This window comes from Pelmatolapia mariae, linkage group LG1, assembly GCF_036321145.2.
Source record: "Pelmatolapia mariae isolate MD_Pm_ZW linkage group LG1, Pm_UMD_F_2, whole genome shotgun sequence".
Classification (NCBI taxonomy): domain Eukaryota; kingdom Metazoa; phylum Chordata; class Actinopteri; order Cichliformes; family Cichlidae; genus Pelmatolapia; species Pelmatolapia mariae.
In genome coordinates this window covers 21,130,888-21,157,206 of record NC_086227.1, presented here as the reverse complement: position 1 = coordinate 21,157,206, position 26,319 = coordinate 21,130,888, and the positions used below count along the sequence as shown (strand labels likewise).

The window sequence follows — 26,319 nt, the reverse complement described above, 5'->3', positions numbered from 1 at the left end:
AAACTAGACAATACACTTGCGTGTGTATGACTAAAATCAGTGAAATTCATCCTACTGAGGAATAATCATAGCACTCCATCAGCTAGGGGTTTTATTGTGGACTGTATTGGTGAACCTGCTGAGCAACTCTCTATCATTCATGTCCAAAGTACTGTGCTGCTAGCATGACTGCTGATTATAAACTAGCAAACAGTATGATTAAGCATAATAAATATTCAAGTTTTAAATGTCTGTGAGTGCTGCAGTGCCTGTGATGGTGGCTGTAAAACAATTTTATACACTTTTCAGTCTTCCTAGAGCTAATAAAGCATTGATCTGGGATACTAAATGAACACGAGGCATACCAGTGTGAGACTGTGGATGAAAACCTGCTTTTAAGTTATATGTCTCTGTTTAAAACAAAGCACAGTCAGGTTACTTAAAGCTTAAAGATCCCCTGAAGCCTGAATGTAAATAATTTAGAAAAGCAGTGGGTCTCTGTGCTCTGCGTGGTATGTGGTGGCTGTAAACGGTGCGCTCTTTCGCAGGGCAATCTTTAAGTGAGAGAAAGGTGGCAATAACAGCTGGAAGCTGGAGTGGGAATTCATTTGTGGGCAGGTTGAACTCTTCTTCCACTAATAGAAAGAATTTGATCTGGCGAGGAAAAAAAAAGTCCAAGTTTTTTTTTCTCCCTGATGGACTTGTGAAAGGATTTATAAGGTAAATACTAGCTGTGAATGACTGCACTGCATTACGCAGAATGTTTCAGAGTCTGATTTGCACTTTTTCATAAGCTACAATTCAACAGCTGGAACATAAACCCAGTTGAGAGTGTTTCTAGTACTGTATCCCCCTTTGTGTCTTCTTATGCAGGAATAATACTTGTTCTTGTGCAGCTCTTTCATTACCTCTAAAGTAAAACTTTAAAGCTCTGAGGGTGCTTCTGTCTGAAAGTTACTGATTTTAAACCCTTTGCTTGGCATCAGGAGCCCCTAAAGCAGCAGACAAGAGCTTTCAACCAGCGGTTCAAACACCTCATGCACTTAAGACGGTTGCCAGGTTATTGTTGCCCCTAGTTATCGAGGTGGTTTGTGGGGAACATACTTCCTGAAACGGGAGTTACAGTAGTTCTGTCAACCTGATGAATATCATGCTGCTGGCAGCAGCTTCACAGAGCAGAAAACTCAATTTATTTCTTCCCTATTAGTTTTCTGTTTCTGTTTCTGTCTCTTTCACTCTCTCTCTCTGCATGTTTCACTTAGTCTTTTCTTTTTTTAACTCTCCCCTGACATTTGCATTGCACATGCTTTCCTGTTAAATGCAAATCAATCTGTTTTCTCTGTCTGTGCTCTGGTTCTCACAGGTGGCACAGGAGGAAGCAGCTACAGCACGGTAAGTAAGCTTTCCCTCTGTTCCATTACTGTAAAATGCACTATTATTTTATATTTGAGAGGCAGAACTGAAGGTTAGGTGTGATTATTATGTCTTTTATGGTTTTTGAAGTGACTTGTGAGAAATGTGTATATATGTTAGGCTGCCAATGTAAGATAAAGTGTGACTGGTTCGTTTGACTTTAGGCCACGATTAAAAGTAACTAAATTTGATTTCTGCTAATGTTTTAGTAGCAGTTTTAAGCTGTTTGCACTTCATATGATTGTTTCATTGTATATTACTTCTAGCCCCTGCTTTAAAAGGGAAATAATAATATTTTTTTACTCTTTAACTAAACTCTAGTTGCCCTAAAAATAAGTAACAGCGTACTTTCATCTCCTAATGGAACATGTAGAAGCAAGACACAAACATTTAATGAACTTGAAAAACCCTGTGCTATAAAGGTATAGTGTCATGTTATGATGCACTGTGCATCTAATCTAATATCCCATTTAGTTCACTGTTGAACCACCAAACATACAAATATATATTTTTTAAAATATTTGTGTCTGCCATCTAGATGTTTGCAGTCAGAGTACCTAGAGCAGTGTTTAAGCAAAGATTTATCAAGTTTGGTCCACTCGTCTAGTGGACCTAGGAGGAGATAAGGAACATACAACATTTAAAAATAGATACATATGCTAGGATCGTTATTTTACGATAGCTGATAAGATACTGTGGTAAAATATGTTTCGGAAGAAGTATGCTTTCTTGTGTAGTTATTTTATATTATTATGACTGCCTTTATTTTCTATTAAAGTAAACACTTATCTACTTAAAGTTATATAATAGTGTCTTATAAACTTGGTGGTGTATCATAAACTTCTTATATACTGGTTGTTTACAGCACAACCAGTATATAAGAAAAAAAAAAGCTTTAAATAAAAACACATTAAAACCAGATAAAGTAAAGTGAGTAATATTCATCACTTGGCAATGAGTAGGGCAGCTCTGGCAGATGATAGGAAATTATACAAATGGGATCTTAAAATAGGGCCAAATGACTAGACTGCACATACAGCTGCTGGAAAAATGTATTTTTCACAGGACTCTATGCAGACCTGCAAAAATTTAAGTGTTGCTTCCAGAGGATTTAAGCAGGTAAGTCACAGCCAGGTGCTGATAATCAAATGACCTTGACTAATTGATCATCAGCATGTGTGAATGTCTCTGGAAAACTGGAGGCTTTTGCAGTTTGCTGGTCTGGAGCATTCAGGTGTGTGTTAACAAAATGCTGAAATCTTCCAGTGAGTGGAGGTTCCAGCAAATTCACCCCAAGGTCAGACAGTACAATACTTCTCAGACTCTACAGGCCTCAGTTAGCACGTTAAATGTTAAAGTTCATGTCAGTACAATTACATATAGACTGAAAGAACTGTGAGTTGTTTGGAAAGCCTCTTCACTCCAAAAAGAAGAGCATGGCTAAGGTTTGCAAAGTTGCATCTGGACAAACCACAAGGCTTTTGGAACAATGTCCTTTGGACAAATGAGAACATCATCATCATTGGGTCATGCAACGAGACAATGATCCCGAGCCCTGAAGCAAATCTACAAGAGAGTGGCTGAAAAAGAAAAGGGGTTGCAACCTGATGGAAATGCTGATGAAAGGTCTCAGCAGAGCTGTGCATAATGCAAAATGCTCATAAACCTCAATGAACTGAAGCAACACTTCAAGATAAGTGAGCCATATTTCCTCCCCAACGATATGAAACACTGTTAAAGTCATACACACTTCAAGTCATTGCTGCCAGAGGTATTTCTACAAGCTACTGAATCCTGGGGTGTACTTATTTTTTCATACGACTCCATGGAGTCACATGACTATACTTCTTACACGTATGCATTAGTAAGTGCCAAAACTAATTACCACTCAGCAGAATTGATCAGGGTTGGTTTGAGCGGATAAAATTATAACCACAGAACTGCCTCCAAGTTATTTTGTGACCCTTTGAAACACAGAATCTCCCCCCCACCCCAGGAGCAACCCTTATAGTAGTTAATTGTTTAGCCCCCAGATGGACTAAACAATTACCTGCTAAAAGAGTAAAATAGGAATTAATTTGTCTGCAACAATAATCTGATAATTTATTTTAATTTATTTGTAGACTCTAGTATCACCATCATCATCATTGCCTGCTTAATAAAACAGCAGAATGTTATTGGCAAAATAGCATTAAGATAATCATCGCAATAGTCGTATCAAATAAGGAAAACAGCTGACTTTTTATCACAAGTTCCTCCTTTCAACAACAGTTTCCTTCACACATGATTACTTAAGACTTAAGCCCATGTTAAATAAAAATTTTATGCTGTAATTTGCTGTAAAAGTCAGCTGTACTCATACAAACAATGTGACTGCTGTCCTCCATTTTTATCCCATCAAAACTCAAGATGATTTCAGCACTTTTAAGACAAAGTAGCACAAATAACAGAAGCTTTGGAAGGGCAGTTTACCAAACATTAATGGACCTCAAGAGCCTGGAAGTCGATGCATGGATTCCTCCTAGCCAGCAGAGTAAACACAGCTCAGGCAGGCACAATCGATCCATCAGTTTCTCACAAACATGCAAACGTACCACAACATGCAAAAAAGTGTCCTACACATCTGACAAAGTAAAAAGTGAAAAAATAACACACTTACACACACAAACTCTGAAGCAACAATAACATCATTTTGTATCTTTCTTCAGGTTTAAGTTAAGTTGAGGGATGATCAGGAGAGCAGCGGTCTGACACACACAAACACACACATAGAGACACACACTGCACAGCAGCTCACAGAGCCCTTCTCCTTAAATGGTCAAAGCTCCCAGGAGTGAAAGAGAGGCTGCTGCTGAAAAAAGACAGGGAACAGAGGGGACGGGAGAAGGAAGGAGAAGCCCTGAGGGTAGAGGAGTTTTCTGAAGGAAAGGCTGAGGGTGACTCTTTGACTGTGGGAAGTCGGTCTGACTTGGAGAGATCAGCCGCGGTGTGTGTGTGTTTCTCTCTACAGCACTACAGCACCCGACTCAGGTAAGGTGCATGCTCTCTGTGGACAGGTTTAGATGATCGGCTGCAAGGAGCTATGAGGTCACAGTGGACTATCCACAGTGGTGGACGCATGCAGTTTCAGTTTAGTTATGGTCTCTGCAGCTTTAACAAACATGTGCATGAATATTTGTGGGTAAATGATATTCTAGATAACTTTTGGTGTGAGTTTACATAAAGTGTTTTTTGTCTGCATATGAAACTCTGTCTCATGTTTCCTATTCCTTCATATGGGACCATGCATTTTCTGAAGCCTGTGGATTTAATCTGCTCCCTCATTTAAATGAGTGTATCGCCATCAATCCATTTTTTCTTTCTTACACTTCCTCTGACTTGTTATCTCAGATTGCGACTGCGTGGTAACCACTTCCTCTGTTGGCCCTGTGCTCTATGCTTCACACAACCAAATTTTAAACAAATCTGGCTAGAGGGAATGAGCTTATGTAACAGGAGGAGGGGAGCAGGATGCCGGTCCTTATTTCTCCCTCCACAGAAAAAGTGACCACTAAAGTACGCTGCAATATGAGGCTTCTTCATCAAATCAACAAGTACTTTTGTTTTACTTCTCTTTGTGCAAGTAAAGGAAAGAAGTCTTTAACTATTGCCACTCAGGCCCGTATGTTCTGACCCCCCCCCCCCCCCCCCCCCCCCCCCCTTTGCAGGAAATAATTAGAGTGATTCAGTTACTATGCAATATTTATCTCAGTCTCACGGTCTGCTGAAGAAACACCACACCATTTAACCTCCTGCAGAGTAGGTTGACTTTGTTTGGGCTTCTTCTTAGAATTTCTCTTGGTCCCTGGGTCTTGGACCCGGAGTTTTGAGTTTCTAGGGTGCTTGGAATTTTCTGGTTTTGTATTTCTGATAATCTTGTATTTTGGGTTTATATATTTTATATTTTATATCACCTTTCGTAATCCCTTTCTGTTTCCCCAGTCAGTTATGTCCCCATGTTTGTTTATATCCTGTTCCTGTTTCAAGTTCACATGTCGTACTCCTGGTCTGAGTGTTTGCTATTTCCTGTTTTATTTTGATAGTCCCTTGTCCCCTGTGTGGTGTGTTTAGGTTTGCTTCCCCTTGTTTCATTAGTTGGATTCTGTTCACCTGAGTCTTGTTTTCCTCAGCTTTCTTGCTCCCTAATTACCTGGTGTGTATTTATGTCCACAGTTTCCTTCTGCTCTTTGTCATGTTCTCCCTCGTGTGTTCTCAGTAAGATTCCTTGCCATGTCTTATTTGTTCCCGAGCAACTTTAGTTTGTATTTTTATTTCCATTTGGATCTTACTTTGCCTGCCTCACAGCGAGCCTTAACAAAAACATGATCATTGATTCTTTTATTGTTCAAATTCTTTGTCTAAATATTTCTGTCCATAATTAGAAACAAATCAGGTTATGGCTGAATAAAAAATCTTTGCACAAAATTAAATTGTTTCATGAGTTCAGTAAGTTCAAGCGCAGTTAGCTAGAAATAACCAGTAGCTCATTTGTGAGTAACTCAGAAGGACCTCAAACTTGTTTTTTTCTTCTAAATTTATAAATAGCACCTGAAGACTTAAGACAGTTAATCAGAGAATTAGAAAAAAAGAGATAAAAACGTCCTGGCTCTCCTCAAGAACAAAGAACCAGTATCTGTCTAACTCTTTTCTGCCAAAGTGAAATATCGTTTTAAAGTATAAAAACATCTGTTTTAAATGCTTCCATCGCATATGACAGTGTCCCTGCATTCAGGAAATGTCCTTGCTGCTCGCAGGGAGGAGTTAAACAACCCATTTCCTTCCCAGTGACTCACAGCCTTTCTGTCCCCATATGTTCCCAAGAACTTGTCATCTTTGTGATGACACTGAGCAGCACTCAGCATATTTTGGCCTTGAATTCTCAGAGGATTCGTCCATCACACGGCCACATGCCATACCTCTGAAATAACCATTCATTCATCACACCTTCCACTTTCCTGCGCATATTATTCAAAGCTGCTGCACGTGATTTGAAAGAGCAGGCAGTAAGAAGGCTCACATCTGTGCTGATTGGACATATGTAAATGTCTCTTTTTCTGGTGAAATCAAATGAATGTGTGCGTTACATTAGCACACACAGGAGTTGTGTAGATCATGAGTGTACCGTGCTCCTCCGCAGAGTGGTTTAAAAATACAGTACATGTGATTTGCATAAATTTGTTACTGAAAAGGGAAGCGCTGTGTGTTCAAACAATGGTTCAAACAAGCTGCACGCATTAAGTCAGGTTGGCTTGTAGCTTAGGGAGCCAGGTAACTGCTGCAGTGTCCATGGTAAAGATCAGCTCAAACAGCTCAGACCTGAAACAATTAAATTTTTATTTTTCCAGTGTGAACATCAGATGTGGTGATAATGTGGTTTTGTTACATTTTTGTTCGACTCAGTAAGACAGCACTTTGAACGCTGTAAAATTAATCCATGGTGGTTTTTAAAAATTATTTATTGAGAATTGATTAATAGTTTTATTGTTTTCACATGTACCACTATGATATATACAGAATCACACAGTCTTGTTTTCTTCTCTTTGGTTAATAAAATATTCTACATGTTACACATTTGCAGGAGCCGCATCATAAATTTTGATTACACAGCCTTTACAGCTTCAGCATTGATGATTACACTAATCTTTGCACTCATTTAAATTCATGTTAGCTGATCGTTCCCTGCTCTTTGGGTCTTATCTTGGGGCCAAGATTATTTAGATTTTTATATAATTGGCAAATTTGAGACATTTTTCTCATTTTCGTTCTCCTCAAAACTAAATCCTGCTTCAGTTTGTTTGCAGTTGGCTTTTTCCTCTTAATGCTGCCCATATGTTGTTATATCTCTGTATATTTGTCACACATGTTTCAGATCATCAAACAAATTTTAATATTAGACAAAGATATCGGCACGGTGGTGAAATGGTTAGGTCTGCTGCCTGGGTTCTCTCTTGGTACTCTGGCTTTCTCTCATAGTCCAAAAACATGCATGAGCTTAGATTGATTGGTGATGACTGTAAATATGAAAGGTTGACTGTATCTATGTGTTGACCCTGCACCAGACTGGCTACCTGTGGCAGCTGTGATAGGCTCCAGCTGTCTGATCTAAATAAGCAGAAAAGATGGATGGACAAAGATAATCCGAGTGAATATGAAATGCAGTTTTTAAATGATGATTTAATTTAATAAGGGGAAAAAATATTACCCAAAACTAACTGGCCCTGTGTGAAAAAAGTAAATGCCCCTAGTCAAATCCAAGCTTGGCAGCAAGAATTGCAATCAAGTGTTTGCAATAGCTGCCAGTGAGTCTTTTACATCGCTGTGGAGGGGGTTTGGCCCAATCTTCTTTGTAGAATTGTTTTAATTCAGCCGCATCAGAGAGTTTTTGAGCCTTAATGGCCTCGACTGTGACTAGGTTACTCCAAAACCAGAGGTGGACTACTAAAAAGTTTAACTTTTGTCTCAACAGTCTATGAATATTTTCCCAAAAGTCTTAGAATTCATCAAGATATTTTTTTCACAAATGTCAGTTGAGCTTTTCTGTTCTTTTTGCTCAGCAGTGATTTTCTCCTTTGATGCCATTTTTTCCAAGTCTCTTTCTTATTGTTGAATCATTAACTCTGACCTTAACTGAGGCAAGTGAGCCCTGCAGATCTTTAGATGTTCTTCTGGATTTTTTGTGACCTTCTGGATGAGTTGTCAATGTGCTCTTGGAGTAATTTTGGTTGGCCGGCCACTCCTTGAAGAGTTCGTGACTATTCAGGTTTTCTCCATTTGTGAATAAGTGAATAATAAGCTCTCAATGTGGTTCACTGGAGTCCCAAAGCCTTAAAAATGGCTTTGTCATACTTTTCAAATAGATAGACTTTGTTTCTCAGCTGATTTTTAGATCATGGTATAATGTGGTGTTTCTTGAGATCGTTTACCCTACTTTACTTTGTCAGATAGGTTCTTGTTAAGTGATTTCTTGGTCTGGCAGTAATTAGGCCTGGGTGTGACTAGTGAAACTGAACTTGGCCTAGTCTTTTTTTAAAAATTGCATCTGCAAGTAACATGGGACTTTTGTCTACGTTCACACTGCAGGCGAAAGCGCATCAAATCCGATTTTTTTGACCCTATGCGACCCATATCCGATCATGGTATGACAGTGTGAACGGCACAAATCCGATATTTTCAAATCCGATCTGGGTCACTTTCGTATGTGGTACTGAATCCGATACATATCCGATGTTTTAGAAAGCGACTGCTGTGTGAACGGTCATATCGCATTAAATCCGTCTTTTACGTCAATGACACAAGACAGACGCCAATTATCGGCGCCGGAGAAGCGCCAGAGAAGACATCGCGAACGCTTCCTGGCCATCCAGTGTAGATGTCAGTGAAACTGTTGGGAAGACAACGTTGGAGAAACGTGAACATTTTATTTGTACTGTATAATCTGCAGATTCTGACAGAAATCTGCAGCACCGCTCCTCTAAAACAGCAATAAGGATAATTATTAGGTTATATACATTATTATGTAAATAACAAAATAACTTAAAGCAAAAATTGGGAAACGTAAAGTCCGAAGTCTTTATATTAAGGGCCATCAGTCAAACAATATTGTTTGCTCTGGGTCTAAACAGAGCGCGTTGTGTGTGACATCTTCTTTTGCGCATGCGGGTCGCTTTGAGCGTTCACACTAGAGCGCGTTTGCTGTCGCATTTTATTTGTAGTGTGAACAAGCAGACAAAAAAATCGGATTTGATCAAAAAATCGGAATTGAGCATTAACACCTGCAGTGTGAACGTAGCCTAATATTAATTTTTTTTGATGATCTGAAACATGTAAATGTGACAAATATGCAAAATTTAAAAAGGAAGAAGGCAAATACTTTTTCACAGCACTGTATAATTTTAGTCAGGAAAGCTTTAATTAATTGACTTTGATTGCCTTCATGTGAATGAGACATGAGTCTCTTCCTCTCAGTAATCTTCCATCCACCATCCACTAAATCATTTTTTCATAATTTATCTACAAGTCCTTCTGTTTGTTTTGCGCTGCCCCTCGGGAGCTCGTTGCCTCGTTCAGCCTGTGAGAGCAAGTTAAGCTGACTGTAGCAGCGTTTTATAACATCCCAGTCACTGTTTGTGGTCAAAACAGTAACCGCCTGCTGAAAGTCACAGTGTGGGAAGAAAAGCACATGAAACATTGCAGGCTCACTCGTGAGCAGTGCTTGTTTGTGATTTCAGTCACTTGTGCTGTAAAGCAGAGATGCTGCGTTTAACTGCTGCATGTTGTTTCTTTTGAATTTAAACAGCGTGTCATTAAGATCATTTTTTTAAGTGTTTCATGGTGTAGTGGTTTGCGCATTTGCCGAACAAGCAAAAGCTCTCCTGTTCAATCCTGGAAGCAGACAGGAATGCCTTTGGTGTTGCTTTAGGAAAAGCATCTGATATAAAAATCTACCAAATCGAAAATGCAGAGCTACCCACTGTGGTGACTCTGTGTGAATAAGGAAGCATTCCTTGAAGTCTTGTTGCACTACAGACGACTCCTGTTAAAACTCCCAATATGAACTCCTGGCATGTTTCATGTTATTTCATTCTCTGACGCTTCCTGATGCTGTGACTGGAAATCATCATGCTCACATGAAAGTTTAAAACCCATACATCCGATGAGAGTCATGGTGATTTCATTTCTGATGCATATGTACAGTATGCTGGGAAATCTCACTAATGTGCAGAATGGAGCTATTTTGGGAGTTGTTTGTGCAGTGCAATGGTTTTCTTAGTTCTGGTTTATCCTTTTTTTAGCTGTGGTTAGGCAGAAAGAGCATTCTCCTGAAAAGTGGCTAAAGTACTAGTTTAATAACTGCTGCTGATCGGAAGGAGCTCTCCTCAGCATGCCTCTAATCATGCTTAAAATGCATGTATTTGGTTTTCTGTGTGTTTATAGCTCCAGGAAGAAGAGCGAGACTTGCTGCAGACATCTCCTCTCGAACAAAGTGACTGTAACTTCAAGGAGTCCGGTGACGCCTCGCCTGCTGCTGAGACCCCTTTTGTTTTCCCGCACACCCGCTCTCGCCCTTCTCTGCACCCGGCCATGCCCACACTGCCTGAGGAAGAGGAGGACTCTCCAGAGGAGATGGACAGTTCCCCGAACTCTCCCAGCACAGTAAGTGCAGCCGCTGTCCCTGTTTAATATTCTGTTTTTAGGTAAAACATCTGACTTCATACTTCATTTGGCCCTGAAAGGAATTTTTTTATCAATGTTGAGTTTTCCCTCAGAAAGAAGTTCCTTCACTGAAGAAGTCACTGACTCATTCCTTTTCAAGTGAGAGCAAAGCGTTATTTTCCTTAACTAAGCCTTCTTCTGTCACAAATGTTCCCTGCTGTTGTCAGACCAAGGCACCGCTTCGCAAAGAATGACAGAAGTTAACAAACTGAAATTTTGGCAACTGATTTGGTACATACTTTCCTTTTTTTGCACTCATGTTTTAGTTATTTCCCACTAAATGTTTGGAAATGAATTTCATTCCGGTGACTGATGAATGCTTTACGATTCTTTGAAAGTCACTTCGGTTGTCATAATAACTTTCCCTGAGCCAAGGTAAAGTGAGGTGTTTAAAAAAGGGTAAAAGCTGCTTTTACGTTTGCACAGCAGGATTTTTTTACTATCTGACAAATACCTTGGCTCTATAAAATATCTGCTTTATGTCCTTTGTGACAAATTTGAGCCCTTTGGTTAGATGGGAAAAAGCAATTTACCAACTTTTAAAAGAAAATGTGTGGCAAAGTTTATAAATGCAGGTCTTTTGCTCCTTATCGTTAAAAAAAAGTATTGTAAAAACTTGCATAGATGCATATGTCACTATTTTGTACAACTTAAATGATTGTAGTTTCCTTATAGTGGAAATGTAGCTGTCCAGAGATGCCTGTTGCCCGCTGTGAGGTCACATAGATCAAGACCTCAGTCATTTTTATATCTAAAATTACTTATGAAGCTAAATACAACAGAATAAAAAAAAACCCTGCTTAAGAGCTTCTTCAGTGAGACAAGTCCATGGTTAATTCAGGTTTACCAGAGTTGGACTGGGCTCTCAGGTTTGGAGCCATGGTTTGAGTTCCCGTTCAATGACCACATCCTCTATCTGTTTAATGTCTGTTTAATGTCACATGACTCCCCTACCCCACCCCCACCAGCTAAACGTCGCTACTTTAAACGATATTGTGTTTAAAACACCAGAGTTTACACCAGCCTGCATTTTTCTGTGACATCAGCAGCATTTCCTGTCATGATCCCCGTGATTGGTTACGTTTTGTTCTTAATTAATCTGTCTGAGTTATTAGTTTTTTCAGTATTTATGGCATAGAGATTAGCACTGTTGGCTGACAGGAAGAATATCCTGGGTCTTTCTCTGTGGAGTTTGCATGTTCTCCCCATGTCTGCGTGGGTTCTCTCTAGCTACTCCGGCTTCCTCCCAAATTCAAAGACATGCAGTTAGTGAGGTTAGGTAAACTGGCCATAGCTGTGAATGTGAGTGTGAATAGTTGTCTGTCTCTCTGTGTTAGCCCTGTGATAGGCTGGTGGTGATGGTAATGGTAATAATCTGAAGTTTTATCTGTGTGCAATTTGAGCGATCTCACCCTTGAAATATATAAAGATTAGAAATGCTTTCAAAGACTTTAAGGACAGATCTTAATGGGGCAGACTACGAGTTTGAGTCATTAATTATCCCAGAGATAATAAAGAGTTAAACAGGCTAAACCTTAGAGAACAGTGCCCTTTACCTCATAAACACACAAGCCAGATAAGAAATCTCTGAAGAAAGTAATGAAACTGTGTAATATAATCTTCAGTGCATAAGCCAACACTATAAAAGTATCCACCCTTATAGGAACAGAGCCACAGTGAATCAGCAGCCTGTCTGCAGCAGAAAGACTCCTTTTTCAAGAATCTATTGCAAAGATAAGCTTTAAGAGGACCTCTCAAAGAATAAGGGTTTCATGTCAGTCTGTATTTATTTGCGTACTTACCTTTAACAGCCTTTTGAAGCTATTCCACAATAGTGTTCATCATAACCTACTAGAGGCGACAGACCTCTTTGTGCTTAAGTGGGTCAAGTCAATATTCTCCTGTTAGTGCCAGATTTAAACTGGTTTGTTGAAATTTGGCTCTTTTTTTGGTTTTTTTAGAATATGTAGTTTGAGGTTTAAGTTAATGTTCAAAATCTACCTTTAACCCTTTTATTGTGTAAGTTCAAGCTTAATTTAAAAAGATCTGCTCCTTATTAAGGTTGTGTTTAATCTAATATCACAAACTGGCTGCTGTATTAAGTGATGCACACTTAAGTTTTGTTGTGTTGCACAGTTAGTACCAGGTGAAAGTCGAGCTGTTGTCATGACTGCGCCCACCATCGTCTACCCAAAGCAGGCTAAGGTTGTCCATCATGATGGACGTCCGCTGGAACAGGCCAGGTAATCGTGCAGTAGCTTTCTCAATTTTAATTTGAAACAGAGATAGCATTTCCAGATCATCACAGTTTTCTCTCTCAGACCACACAGTCCCAGAGCTCGCGTGGTCAGAAGCTCCCCCGGGGTGCCCATCACCACAATTGGTGGGTAAATCACACACACACACACACACACACACACACACACACACACACACACACACACACACACACACACACACACAACTGTAGTTTTTACGGTGTTATGATGTAATAGTTATTATTTGATTTAGTGCAGCACCATATAAAAATTTTCCACTTTATTTTTAAGTGTTTTTCCATAACTAAACCGTTCTTAGGTAAACATTTTTAACACTGTGTCAAATCACGACTTCTCACAGTGACTTTTTTATATAAAAGATATTTCAATCAGTTTTGTTGAAAGACCTATCCAGCGATGTATAAAGATAAATTAATGTTCTCACTGTGTGTGGATACACAAGAACTTTTACGACATTAAGACTAAGTTTGGTCATCTGCATCCTGAGACTCACACATGCTTGAAATGCTTTTGGCGCTTTGATTACTTTTGATGTTTAGCTTGTTGCCCGTTTCCGAGAAGAGGAGACGATAAAATCATCCCCAAGTTGGCGAGCTCTCATCACCTGATTTACTGGCTTATATCCATCCGTGAATTATTCCTTGCTTTGAGATTTTAGACCAATGAATCCCACATAAATACACTTGAGACACAGCTGCTCTGATACAACAGAGCATACACTTTTGATCTGATATATTTTGAAGCCTAATTTTGTGATTTTTTTTTTACGGCATATTATCTGCTTATATTTTGGTACCAGTAACAAGCAGAAATTTTACGGGTCTGTGTGCATTTGTGTGTCACATGTGTCGTCCTTCATATTGTCTTTCTCAGACAGCACAGGTAATGTGATTGACCTGGTGAAAGATCCGCTCCCAGAGATGCAACTCTCTGAGGAGGATCGACAGAAGAACCTGGAGCTGCTTGAAGAGGCCAAGAAGGTCAGCGATCGCTTCCTGACACGCCGAGGCCGGCGATCCACCAGCAGCCTCACTGATTCGCCCACAGGTAGCGCACACGCGCAAACATACACAAACATAGAAACTAAAACATTGCACATAGATTTATGAGTGTGAAGCTGGTTTCATTTAAATTAAAGATTTTTATAGCTTCAATTTTTATTTCACAACCCCCTACCTCAGGTCTTTCACCGACTCCAACGCCATCATCCTCACCGTGTTCATCGAGAAGCAGCTCACTTACTGTGGCCCCTCAGACCGGTGTGTGCTTTCTGTCTCATGTCTGGGTTCTTTGGATTTATTAACAATAAACTACACTCCTTATTTTTAACCTTTTTCCTAATTTGGCGTCATTTTTTCACTCCGTGAGTTGGTGAAGATGATTTGTAAGTTGTTTTCTGCTCTTTCAGCAGCAGGACCCTCGGAGACGATCCAGGTAAAGAAACTGATCTCACTGTTAAACAGCTTTCACCCACAGTGGTGTGAAGTATGACATGTTTGCCACATTTGGCTCTTTTTGTGTGTGGTTTTTTTAAATGTTCCTCTAATTAATTTGCTTTATATGAAGTGGAACATTGTCTCTGAAAAAAAAAACAGAACAAAGAAAAAAATCAGCATTGGGCAAATTTTAATCAGGTTAGTAAATTTTAACACAAGAAAGTTGTTATTATCTCTTGTAGTATCAGGAGGTGTTTCCAGGGAGGGAGCAGCCTGATGCAACCAGCCAGAACCAGGAGGTACAATCAACAGGCTTACTGCATTTTGTTTATTTACACACCAAAACTCAAATGTCAAATGTGAGGAGGAAAAACACGATTGTGATCATTCAAAGATTCAAAACGTCTCCCTGTGACCTTTGTCAAGATTTATTATGTTATTCTCAGGTACATATTAAAAGTTGTCTGTTACCTTTAACCAAAAACCAACATGAATTTCGCATCAACCTCAGCTGTGCAGTCATGTGAAAAAGAAACACTTCACAGGACTCTATGCATTCCTGATTCAGTGGCTTGTAGAGCCGCCTCCAGCAGCAATACCTTGAAATCATTGCATTCTGTGCAACTTTATCAGTCTCTCACAGCGTTGTGGAGGAATTTTGGCCCGCTCTGCATCACATTGCTTCAAGTTTGTTTGGTAATGAGTTCTAAGTAACTTGGAACTCAAGGTCACGGTCAGAGGTCACGTCTTTGAAAATCTCTTTGAATGCAACAACCCAAAAAAGGGAGTCAGCTAGAATTTTAACATTTGTGCCATATGTGTATTCACTAAGAGGCGGAGGGATTGCACCAACAGCCTCCAGGTTTTCTTTAGGTTCTCGGAGTGTTGCACGGCCTAACCTCTGCACTGGGACGTCCACTCCTGGAAAAACTGTGGCATTGGAGTGTTATCCAGCCGTTTTAATGCCTGATGAAATGTACATACAGTATTTCTCTCATATCTTGCCAACTTTAGGGAAAGCTGTTGGTGGACTGGAAGTTAGCTGACAAAAGGAAAGTGTCCTCGGGGACTCTCACACCTCGTTTTGCTGTTCAGAAGAACGGTGAACCCAAGAGTCCTACAGTTGTCAACAAATCAGACGAGTCAAATCGAAGTCCAAACCAGGCTCCAGCCACAGGGGTCGCCAAGCCTGTGCCCAGACCTTCTACTCAACAGGCACCGTGTACAGCAGAGATTAAGACTATTGGGGCCTTTCCACCACTAATGAGAGCTGTTTCCTGGGATGCTGTAGGCAGCCTTAACTCTAGAAATGGAGCCCCGGTTTTCCCTTCCACAGCTGAGGACAGTTTCTCAGACAAGCCCAAGGATGCTGGCTTAAAGACGTCGGGGTACAAGGATTTCCCCACCCCACCGGTGGGTGCACAGAAGCTGTCTAAACTCAGAGAGGTAAAGTGCCAATTCAGCAAGTCTTACTGTTATCATTTCCTCTTTTTATGTGCCAGCTGTCCATTTGGTAGAATGTTGTAACAATTATATAAAAATGCCTTAATGTTTTATGTGTGTGTGTCTGTGTGTGTGTATGTATGTGTGCACAGGAGCACAAGCTAATGCGAAACCAAAGCATTGTGGGATCAAAGTTACCAGAGCTGAGCGAAGCTGCTGAACAGGAAAAAGGTGACGCTCCTTGTTTGCCCTCTTGCCCTGTGTAAGACAGAAAGTACTTTCAGAAGCACACTGAGCAATGACACTGAGGGTGTGCACTTCCTGAAATCTGATTCGCTTCAGAAAATGACGACTTTTTCTTTTCTTTTCTTTTTTTGACCTCTATTACCCCTGACAGTTGTGTAGCAGAAAGGAAACTTGTGTTCTCGTTTTTATCAGCAGATGGCATTATTGTTAAAGCTTGTACACCACAGAGCACCTGATGAAAAGAAGAAAGTATCCTTATGTTCTGAGACTTTAAAAAGTCCAATCACTAAGATTTTGCTTGGAATTTACTCCGGTGAGAACTGGTTTGACAACCCAAAGATCGATGTATTTATATTAGACTAGTAGTAGTAACAACACTCTCCTACCTGCTCTTCCTCTACATTTCAGCATTTGGTTTATGTCAGCTTGCACAAAAAATATCAAATTACCTTAAACTTAAATTATTCTCCAGAAATAATTTTGAGCTCTAATTTGTGTAGCATTGTGTCTGCAGATCCACAGTCATCACCGAATACACCTACCAGTGACACAAAGGAAAGATCCGACGCCATGCCCAACATTTCAGATTTGATGCTGAGAAAACTCAAACTTCATCGGGGTCTGCCTGGCTGGTGTGTAACAACCTGCTGCTGTAGTTAACATTTAATTTATAACCCTCACCATCTATCTCACTGTTATGAGTAATGCTTCCATTCTCTGATTTCATTCCAGTGCTCCTCCACTCAGCGAAAAAGAAGTTGAGGTTGGTACCTGATCCCTGATGTTTTAGTGAAAAATGACCACATGCAGAAAAATGTTTTGTTTTATGAATTTATATTCTCGCCAAGAACTAGATAAGAGGACGGATAATGGGGTTTAGTCTGTAAATTAAAAGGGAGCAACACTGACACACTGGCCCTTATTCTGTTTATGCATGTGTACACTACATTAGGTACACCTAATTCAAACGTTCATTAATGAAAATATCTAATCATGCACTCAGTGCATTGATCAGGCACACGATCAAGATGACTCGCTGAAGTTCAAACTGCATCAGAATGAGGAGGAAACGTGATTTAAGTGACTTTGAATGTAACATGGTTGTCAGTGCCAGATGGGCTGGTGTGAGTAATTCAGAAACTGCTGATCTGCTGGGTTTTTCCAAACAATCGTCTGTTCAAAGAAAATTTCCAGTGAGTGGCAGTTCTCTGGGTGAAAATGCTTTGTTGATATCAGAGGTCAGAGGAGAATGGCCAGACTGCTTTTGGGCTGATAGGAAGGCAAGAGTAACTCAAAAAAACACCCATTACAAATATCTGTGAATGCACAATGCATCAAACCTTGAAACAGATGGACTACAGTAGCAGAATACCACACTGGGTGCCGCTCCTATCAGCTAAGAACAGGAAACTGAGCACCTTTGGGCTGAAATTGAACATGAGATCTACATCATAATATGCAGCTGAAAAATCTGCAGTGACTGTGTGGTGCTTTCATGGGAATGTGGACCAGCACATTTGTTGAGTCTGTGCCACGAAAGATTAAAGACTTTCTGAAGTTAGGGGGGGGGGGGGGATTGATTTCAGGCCACACCAAGCATTACTTTGACTGAAAATAGACAATAAATACTTCCATACTGATATATCTGTGAAAATCTAATTTTACCTAATAATATCAGTCGATATGATGTAATATAAAGTAATATTTATCGCAAATTTGGGAAATAATTTTGCTACAGCAGTTAGTTTGATAACTAATCTTAGTAAAAGACTGGAAACAGCTAAATGATGGTAACAAAATCCACCTAACAGCACTTCTGAAGCTCATTCACATATTTTCTTTGCACAAAGTCAGTTTACACAAATAAATGAGCAAATATGTTTCTATAGAAGCTAAAGACACTTTATCTTATGTAACGTTTGAAAGCCTGAAGGGAGCGGAGACTCGACCAATTTAAAAATGTAATTTACTTCTTTAAACAAAGAAAAGAAAAACGAAACATAAGCTTTAGCAGATTCCAAATGTTCCTTTTCAAATAAGACATATTTGCTTTAACATTCTGACTTGCGCCTTTTAAATTATCCACAGTGATTAGCTGCACATGAGTCAGAATACAGCAAATCATAAAAGTGACTGCCAGCAGTAAAGTGTTTGCTTTGAACAGTGACTTGTGTTCAAACACTGGAAGCAGATGGATTGTTCCACTCAGGTTTCAGCCTTTTCACGTGCATGTGCAAGTGTTTGTAATAACCTGCTGTGTTCCCAAAGCAGATGATTAGAATCATAAAAACTTTATAATTCCCTGCAGGGATATTCTTGGGTAAAAGTTGCTCGTGGAAGTTGTAAACTTATACAAGAGATGCAAAAACAATTACATGGTCGTCAGAGGTTGCCTGCCTGGCTTCGGTGGTGTTCTGTCAACAGGAAAGTGTTTTTCTGTTCCTGATCAGTCCAAAGAGACTCTGTGTGATTTCCTGTGGAGAAAATCCAGGCATCTGTGACGCTGTGAGCCTCGGACTATAGCCTCTCGCGCTGCTCCCTCTGGGATGTGTCTGGATCAGGACAGTCAGAGGTCATAGATTTCCTCTCAGGCGTGTATGTTGGAAAAACCTCTGCAGATTAGCTTTGATCAACATAACAAAACATCAAGAGGTCGAATGCCACACTCACAGTTTGTTCCCCATGCTCATCTCAGGGACGCTTGATTCTCACACATTAAACCCATCAGTAACTGCACCGACTCCCGTCTATGACTATTTACACTGAGTTCACGTGTTGCGATCACTGGCAGCTCACCTTCATTTTAATATGTTTCTTAATCTGAGTGTTAAACTGCATTAGCTTTCTTTCTACAGAATGCATTCGTCCAGCTGTCACTGGCATTTCGTAATGACAACTACACTCTGGAGACACGACTCAAGCAGGCAGAGAGGGAGAGGAACCTGACTGAGGAGGACACGGAAAAAGAATTAGACGACTTCAAAGGAGCGCTAAAGGTTGGTCCTCGAAAGCAGGGGCTGATGTAAGATAGACGATAACTTACAACAAAAGGAGATTTCCCCCTGGCTCTTTAGTGCTCATTCATTTATTGAATGTTTCCTGGACGTGTCCCACAGTAAATATTTTTCTTGCCTGAGTTAATTCAGGTGCAATAAAGGACGCACACTTTCTCTTCCTGAGATTTGCAACAACATGTTGTGTTTCTTGCAGATGACTGCGCCGATGTGGCAGAACCTGGAGCAGCGCGAAGCCTATCAGCGCCTAAAAGAGACGGTAGCAGTGCTGCACAGGCTTGCCACACGGCTCTCCAGCAGAGCAGAGATAGTCGGCGCAGTTCGCCAGGTGCAGTTACACACAGACAAATGAGAATTCTATACAATTTAGTGGAACATGCTGCGAAAATACACGAAACAGCTTAGTGTTTAAACAACTGGTACTCCAGGAATGCCTGTTTGGCAGCGTTTTTTAAATTACGCTGAAGGATTTTTATCTGATGTCATGGCTGACCTCAGGCCAGCCAAGGAAAACATCAGAAAAAGAGCAAAGGTCTTCAGCTATTTAAAACCCCAAATCAATCAGATGAATCATTGCTTTTGTGTACAGCTACCAATCTATTAATAGCAGTCTAATTATAATAGAAAAATAAATGAAAGGTTCACATAGCATCTGTGAATGGTTTACAGGCTTCCTCTTTTTCATTCATGATGAGTGTGGATATTTTTAGAGAAATACTTGTTTGTGTTTTCCCATAATATCAGATAAATAATCTGAGTAAGGATCTGTGTTTTCAGTTTATTTATAGTGTCATTAATTCACCTTTAAAAACATTTAACTTCACTTAAAATATCAGCAAGATGATGGGAGAAGTCAAAGATATGTTGGACAAATCCATAAATACACAGGTTATTGTGTATTTGGTTTGGACACCCGTTGAATGATTTCCTCTCTATGTACAGTTTTTTAGTGGAAGCTCTTGTTTTTGTGCTGACACACGCTGTAACTTAAGCCCACTTAGACTGGTTTTATTGTCTAACAGGAGAAGCGTATGAACAAGGCCACAGAGGTTATGATGCAGTATGTGGAAAATCTTAAGAGGACATATGAGAAGGACCATGCAGAGCTCATGGAGTTTAAGAAGCTGGCCAACCAGAACTCGAATCGTTACGGAGTGTCTGTAGACCCTGGAGGTAAGATTACACTTGTGTTCCCTTTTCAGCACCACTGCTGGCTTCATCTTCACTCGTATATTCCGCTAGGAAATTCCCACAGCGCCTGGAGTGTACTAATGCTGCATTACTGAGCAGCTTTATGGTAGATTTGGGAGAAACATCAGCATTTAAATGGTTACTGTGCTTTATTAATGCTGGTTCTTTGTCTCTCTTTATAAAGACGATGGAGTTCCACGTCCATCTAGATCAATGTCCCTCACCATTGGAAAGGTAAGCAATGAATTTTTTGTGTTTTTTTTCTGCTTCACGTTATTGCACAGGTTTTGGATGTGGAACTGCCAGTCAGACAAAACAAGCAATTTAAAGATTCAACCACTTGGCTGATTGTCATGGTTATTTTTGACAGTAGCTGTTTAAAAAATATAAAAGTAAATCTGTACAGGTTGATAGTTATCAACAGTGTCCACAGATCCAAAATTCTATTTAAGCGAGTTTCACAACTTGGGGGCCACAACTTCAAAAGCACAGTCACCTTTTGCCTTTTGTCATTAACTTCTTCTGAAGCATCACCAACAGGATCAGCTGAGCTCAGAGAGCTAGTAGTTAGATATGGTTCCATACAGAAGTTCACTATTATACGGAGGCATCTGACCATAAAGAGCTCTAAAAGTGATCTGAAGAATCTTAAATTGAACCCTAAACAACAATAAATAAATAAAATAAAGAGACTAGACTAGAATAATGGTCTTAACCTCCTCGCCCCTATAAATTATGTCCCCATCGCCGCCTCTAGGGACCATGATTCCTATTCACTGACCAGTCCAAAGGGTCAGAGATAAATCCGTCCGCCAAAGTGGGTGGCAAGCATGACCATACTGTCATGCTGCGAGCACACCTAAAAATGTCTCATCCTCCCCCGTTTTTACTGTTTTTTTCTGTTTCATTTTTCTTTACAAAAAATAAAAGTTATAGTGACTCTGTAGTTGTAAAACACAGTGCTGCATGTTTTGTCTTCTTTTCACCCGATCAGGTGCCTCGACGCAGGGTGAGCGTAGCGGTGGTGCCAAAGTTTAATCTCCTTAACATCCCGGGTCAGACCCCGGCCACAGCTGGCCAAGGCTCCAACGCAGGACCCACAACTGGTGCTGCTCTTCCTGTCCTGGTAGGTCTTCCTGTCCTGATGAGAAATGATGGGAAATGATGTATTAAGCATTTAGTACAATGACACCCACGCTCACAGATAAACTGCTGAGTTAAAGTTTCTCAGCGGGTGGGCAACATATTCATCTCTTGTAAAATAAAATACTTCCACTCAAGTATTTCTGCAAATATAGCTGCCATTTTTACAGACACAAACAGTTTTTAAAAGGAAAAAGTACTTTTTAAAACTTTTTTTTTATGTGTCGTATGTGACAGATGGCTTGATACAAACAAATGTTTTTCTCTTTGATTCTTAGAGTGGTCCTCAGTAGCACATTGAAATAAAAATGTGGAGGTTCTGAATGAGTTCCTGCTAAAATAGTTCATCTTTATAAGAAAAATATTAGCACCAAATATCTGACATATAGAAGATTACTTCTATAGAAGTTTACTTTACTTTAGCAGGGTCACTCGAGGTGTTTGACCATCGACATGAGTGGAAACTGGTACAATAAAGTCCATAAAGTATCAGACTGTCTGTCTCATATTAAAGCAATGATTAGTGATCAAAAAGAGGACCCTGGGAGCGAAGTGGAGTTTGCATCTCCCTTCCTGCATGGGTTCTCTCCAGGTACTCTGCTTATCCAATACAAGGTCCCAGGGGGTGCTGGACACTATGCAAGGTATCGCTGGGCATCTCGGGATAGCGAATTCAAAATTAGTTTCTGAACAAGTAGAGCTTGAGCCTATAAATAACTCATCACTTCAATCTATGTCATCAATGAGTTCTCCGGGTTTACCAGAAGTGAACGTAGCTAGAAAAACCTTCATTTCCTTTGGGAAATTCAAGGAAAGGCTAGATCTGTCCTGGCTTAGCAGTCAGTCAAATCTGGTTCTCAGAGAGTAAATCTTGATTCCATAAACAAGTCATGACATTCTTCTGGCACAGTGAAGGGAACCTGGCTGGACACTTGAATCCCCTTGAGGGACAATCATTAAAAACAATGTCAGCTCAAGAAATTCAAGGCAGTCCTCACAACACAGTTTTAGTCAGATTTGTTTTGCTGTCCTTGGTTAAAACTGTTGTATTGCTCTATCATTTTTCATTTTTTTTTTGAGAAAAGCTATAATTCACATCTGTTGAGTGTGTACAATATTTCAAAGTACACAGACCATGGCACAAAAACAAGGGTTATGTAACTGTGCCAAAAACCTTCTGAAATGTGAAATTAGTATTTCTCCAAGAGGAACTGAAAAATCAAAAATAGATCCTAAAGTTTATAAAGGCCCGAAATGTTAAAGCATATGTTCATCCAGAGAAGTAAAGCCAATTGTAGCAAATACTCTTTTGTTGCTAAGATTTAGATTAGGGTTACGATTTTTTTTAACACTTTTCTCCTCAGTGTGAAGCAAATGACGTGAAAGGCACCACCTCCACAGAGGCTGCACAACCAGGAACAGAATGGTATGTTTCTTGTATTAATATTGTTACACGTGCACGCACACATACATGGCTGCATGTAAGTCACGTGCCACTGCTTAATTTTCAAGGTCATTCCTCAGTCCTCTCACCCCTGAACTTCTAATAATTTTTATCAAAAGCGCTCAGATGGGACTTCAGCTTGTTTTTGTGACCTTCAGGATGTTTTTACAGTGCAGAAACAATTCCAGTGTGGTAAAAATAAACCTGAAAGCATTAAAAAAAAAAGCTAGAGTTGAGGGATATGCTATTACGGGATTTGCTATCCAGTAATCTAAACATTTATGAAAGAGTTTGACGAAGTCCAGGCACAAGGCTCCAATCATATTGTAGTTATAAAGTCAGCCTGAGTAGAGCTCTCTCAGTGTCTGGGCTAGATGTTCTTTAAGGACAATAGCAATAACAAATGTGCAAGGTGCAATCACAGTTTTTCGTTTGTACTCATCGTTCTTGTGATGGTGGTGTCGGGAATGCACATCCCACTCGGCCAGCACTGCGTCTCATCTGTTATACGACCGGCCCGCAGTGTTGTGATGGAACCTGACTGTAACAGTGTTTTGTTACGTCTGCCTTGATCGTCACGGTGTCCAAGGCTAATTGTTCTTTCCTATCTGAAACAATGCAGTGGAAAGAGTGTGTCGGAGCAGGAAAATGAGCCAGCCAAGCCTTCAGTAAACCTGGAGGAGCTCCGAGCCGAGATCAAGGCAAAAATCGAAGAGGAGGCCTATCAAAAAGGGTGAGGCCCTCTCTTCTGCTTTTTAGTGTAGATAAGCAGACAGTGTGATGACACAGTTGTTTATCAGAAATCATTTCAGTTGTGTGTCCCAATTTCACTTGTAAATGTGATTATTTCAAACGCAGCTACCAAGATGGACTGAAGCAAGGCAAAGCGCTTCAGGAAGAGAAATGTGAAGACGAAAGTGCTGCGGACAAATTGCTGGAAACAAAAAATAAGGATGAAGAGAGCGGAGAGAGGCTTAAGAACAGCAGGTAAACTCACTCTGTCATGTTAGAAAAAGAAATATAAATTGTGTATTTATGCTCATCTGTGATAGTATTGATATAAGCACAACAAATTACCAGTTTACAGGTTAAAATTAAATGCCTCACTTTACCCTCCAAGCAGTATTTATGAAAAATGCAACTTCTTTTTATACCCGTGTTTGATTGAAATATGTTTGTGCTAATTCAATAATTCATGATCAATGGAAGATGAATCTCTTTATTACACACAAAATGTTACATTTTATTGAAAAATACATATAAAAAATTATAACAACACCACAAACACATTTTTAAAATCACAAAGAGTGAGTTTATATCTACAGTACTCTGCAAAAGTCTTTAGCCACACTTCATTTCTCTCATGAATTGCTGTGGGGATGGTAGACTTTATTACGGACCCACATGCAAGACGCTGAGACAGAATAATATAAGGTGAGCTTTTAATGCTGAGAGCTACTGAGGTTTAAAAAGTCTCCAGGAAACTGCAGGAGTATTAAGACAAGGAAAGCAAACATTCAGGGAACAATAGAAAGCACAGGGAAAGACCAGCACTAGGTAAGACACCTGCTAAGGACAACTCAACGAAAGTTAAGAGGAAATGGAGACAATAACTACAAGAAGTAATGAGGGAAGTGGAAACAGCTGGGAAATACAGCTGGAACTAATTAGAAATAACGCAACAAGGGAAGTAGAATTACACACAAAGCACAAGAGATGAAAGACCACCAAGATAAAACAGGAAAACACCTAACATAGAGACAGAGACTTAACAATAAGATGCAGCAAACACAAGGGGCCAGGATAACTGAAACAATGAACTGAGTACAAACAATGTCCATGAACAGAACCTAGATTACTAAACTAAAACTAAAAAGGCATAAAAATAAGGAAACCAACCCAGAAAGTGCTGAAAGTATAAAACGTAAAAACAGAAAAGATTAATAAGTCCAAGCACAAAACACTCAAAGACCGGGGAACGTGACATATTTTGCTATAAAAGTGGGAAATAGGTGCAGTGATTTATGGAAGCATTTGCAAACATATGTGAAAATAGAGCATAAAAGCAAACATAAACGGTACATGGATCAACTCAGGTCCTGTGTCAGGTCTTTGTTAATTTGCCTGTTATGTGTTGGCTTTTTTATGCTTGAATGATTCATTTGTCAAAACAAGAAAAAGAAAGAAAATAATCAGGTACAAGGACTGGACTGAAAATGAGTGAAAAAGCAGCCAATGTCTGGCAACTTTTGCTCAAGACCACTTTAAAAAATTACAGGAAAAAGCTCAAGACCTTTGCACAGTTTGCAAAGGTTGCACAGCTGCATATAACTTTTACATGCGTATCCCTAAATTAATCTTGTGGGATTAAAAGCGAGAGTAAAATGAGCCTCCACAGCCATTATTTCAACAAATATATACGATGTCTTTTTCCCTGTCTTTTTATAGTTTAGATGATGTCTGTAATTTAAAGAAACTTCTGTAGTTCCTCCATAATGAGCACTTTCCCCTGCCCAATATTTTGTCACCTGCTATATGAGCTTATTATCTTTGCAGGAGGATGGAGGAAGTCCTGGCTGTTGTAGGCGAGTTCTGTCCCAAGGTATCCATGAGTCGGCGGCTTCTATGGCTCACTCTGACGCTGTTTGTGGCTGTGTGTGTGGTGTTCAGTATTTATTCATTCTTCAGTGACTATTACAACCGACACGAGGACACATAAGGGAAGAGGAACTTTGTGTGAGACACTGATTGAGATCTTTGGACTGGGTGTAAGAGTGCAACGAAAGAACCCGCTAAACAGAATAACAGAGACCTCATAAATCACGTCTCTGCCAGTTTACCATATCATCAGACACACTTGAATCAAATGACCTCAATACTCAAGGGTCAGAGACATTTTGGGAGGCTTTATGGCTCGTGAGGCCTTCTTCATGGTCAGCAGAGATAAGTTATAATTTTGCTTGAAATGGAAAGATAAGATGATTCTGTTTAGGGACCAATTATATTGTGTGCTGAAATAGATATTTAATTAAATTAGATCTTGTAATTATACATTCTGGTTCTGGTACTTTGAATGCTGAATATGGCACTTTTTCATTAAATGCCACAGTAGAAACATTGTATATTTATCTACACAATAGAATCTCTCAGGTTTGATAGATAATGAAGTCCCTGAGAGACTTTTAATACATATTTAAAAAAATGTTTTTATCTGTTGTTTTTTCTATAAAAAATGTTTCAAATGTAAGCACATTCCACAGCAATTCTTCAAGTGCAATACTCAGCTCATGGTTCTCATTTGTGCCATGTTTGATTGTTACTTCAGAGCACTGAGAGATTTTTTTTCTTGTATACAAGCACTGTTTAGACTTCGTGATTCTTTTTCTGTCTTTGTCACATGTGTGCCGCCTGTGCTGTCTGTTCTCTGTTCATTTTATGGTCTGCCACCTCTCCTTTAAATAAAAAGTGCCTGAACTATA

General features: G+C 39.7%; 1 protein-coding gene across 5 annotated transcripts; it reads left to right on the top strand.

Annotated features, from left to right (window-relative positions):
• The first annotated feature begins 1,334 nt into the window (after window positions 1-1,334).
• On the top strand, window positions 1,335-26,319 carry mrvi1 (murine retrovirus integration site 1 homolog). Of its 5 annotated transcripts, none has more exons than XM_063496220.1 (21): window positions 1,335-1,371; window positions 10,366-10,584; window positions 12,781-12,887; window positions 12,966-13,027; window positions 13,797-13,970; window positions 14,105-14,182; window positions 14,332-14,357; window positions 14,602-14,658; window positions 15,374-15,805; window positions 15,955-16,033; window positions 16,563-16,680; window positions 16,781-16,811; window positions 18,904-19,044; window positions 19,259-19,390; window positions 20,085-20,235; window positions 20,438-20,487; window positions 21,248-21,379; window positions 22,761-22,822; window positions 23,463-23,573; window positions 23,699-23,827; window positions 25,397-26,319. In XM_063496220.1, exons 2-21 carry the CDS (start codon window positions 10,513-10,515, stop codon window positions 25,557-25,559), a joined length of 2,307 nt encoding a protein of 768 aa, XP_063352290.1. In that variant the 5' UTR covers window positions 1,335-1,371; window positions 10,366-10,512; the 3' UTR covers window positions 25,560-26,319. The 5 variants fall into 5 exon arrangements, with proteins under 5 accessions (XP_063352290.1, XP_063352052.1, XP_063351974.1 ...); XM_063495982.1 differs by lacking the exon at window positions 1,335-1,371 and adding an exon at window positions 4,312-4,422 and having other exon boundaries at window positions 14,335-14,357; XM_063495904.1 differs by lacking the exon at window positions 1,335-1,371 and adding an exon at window positions 4,312-4,422.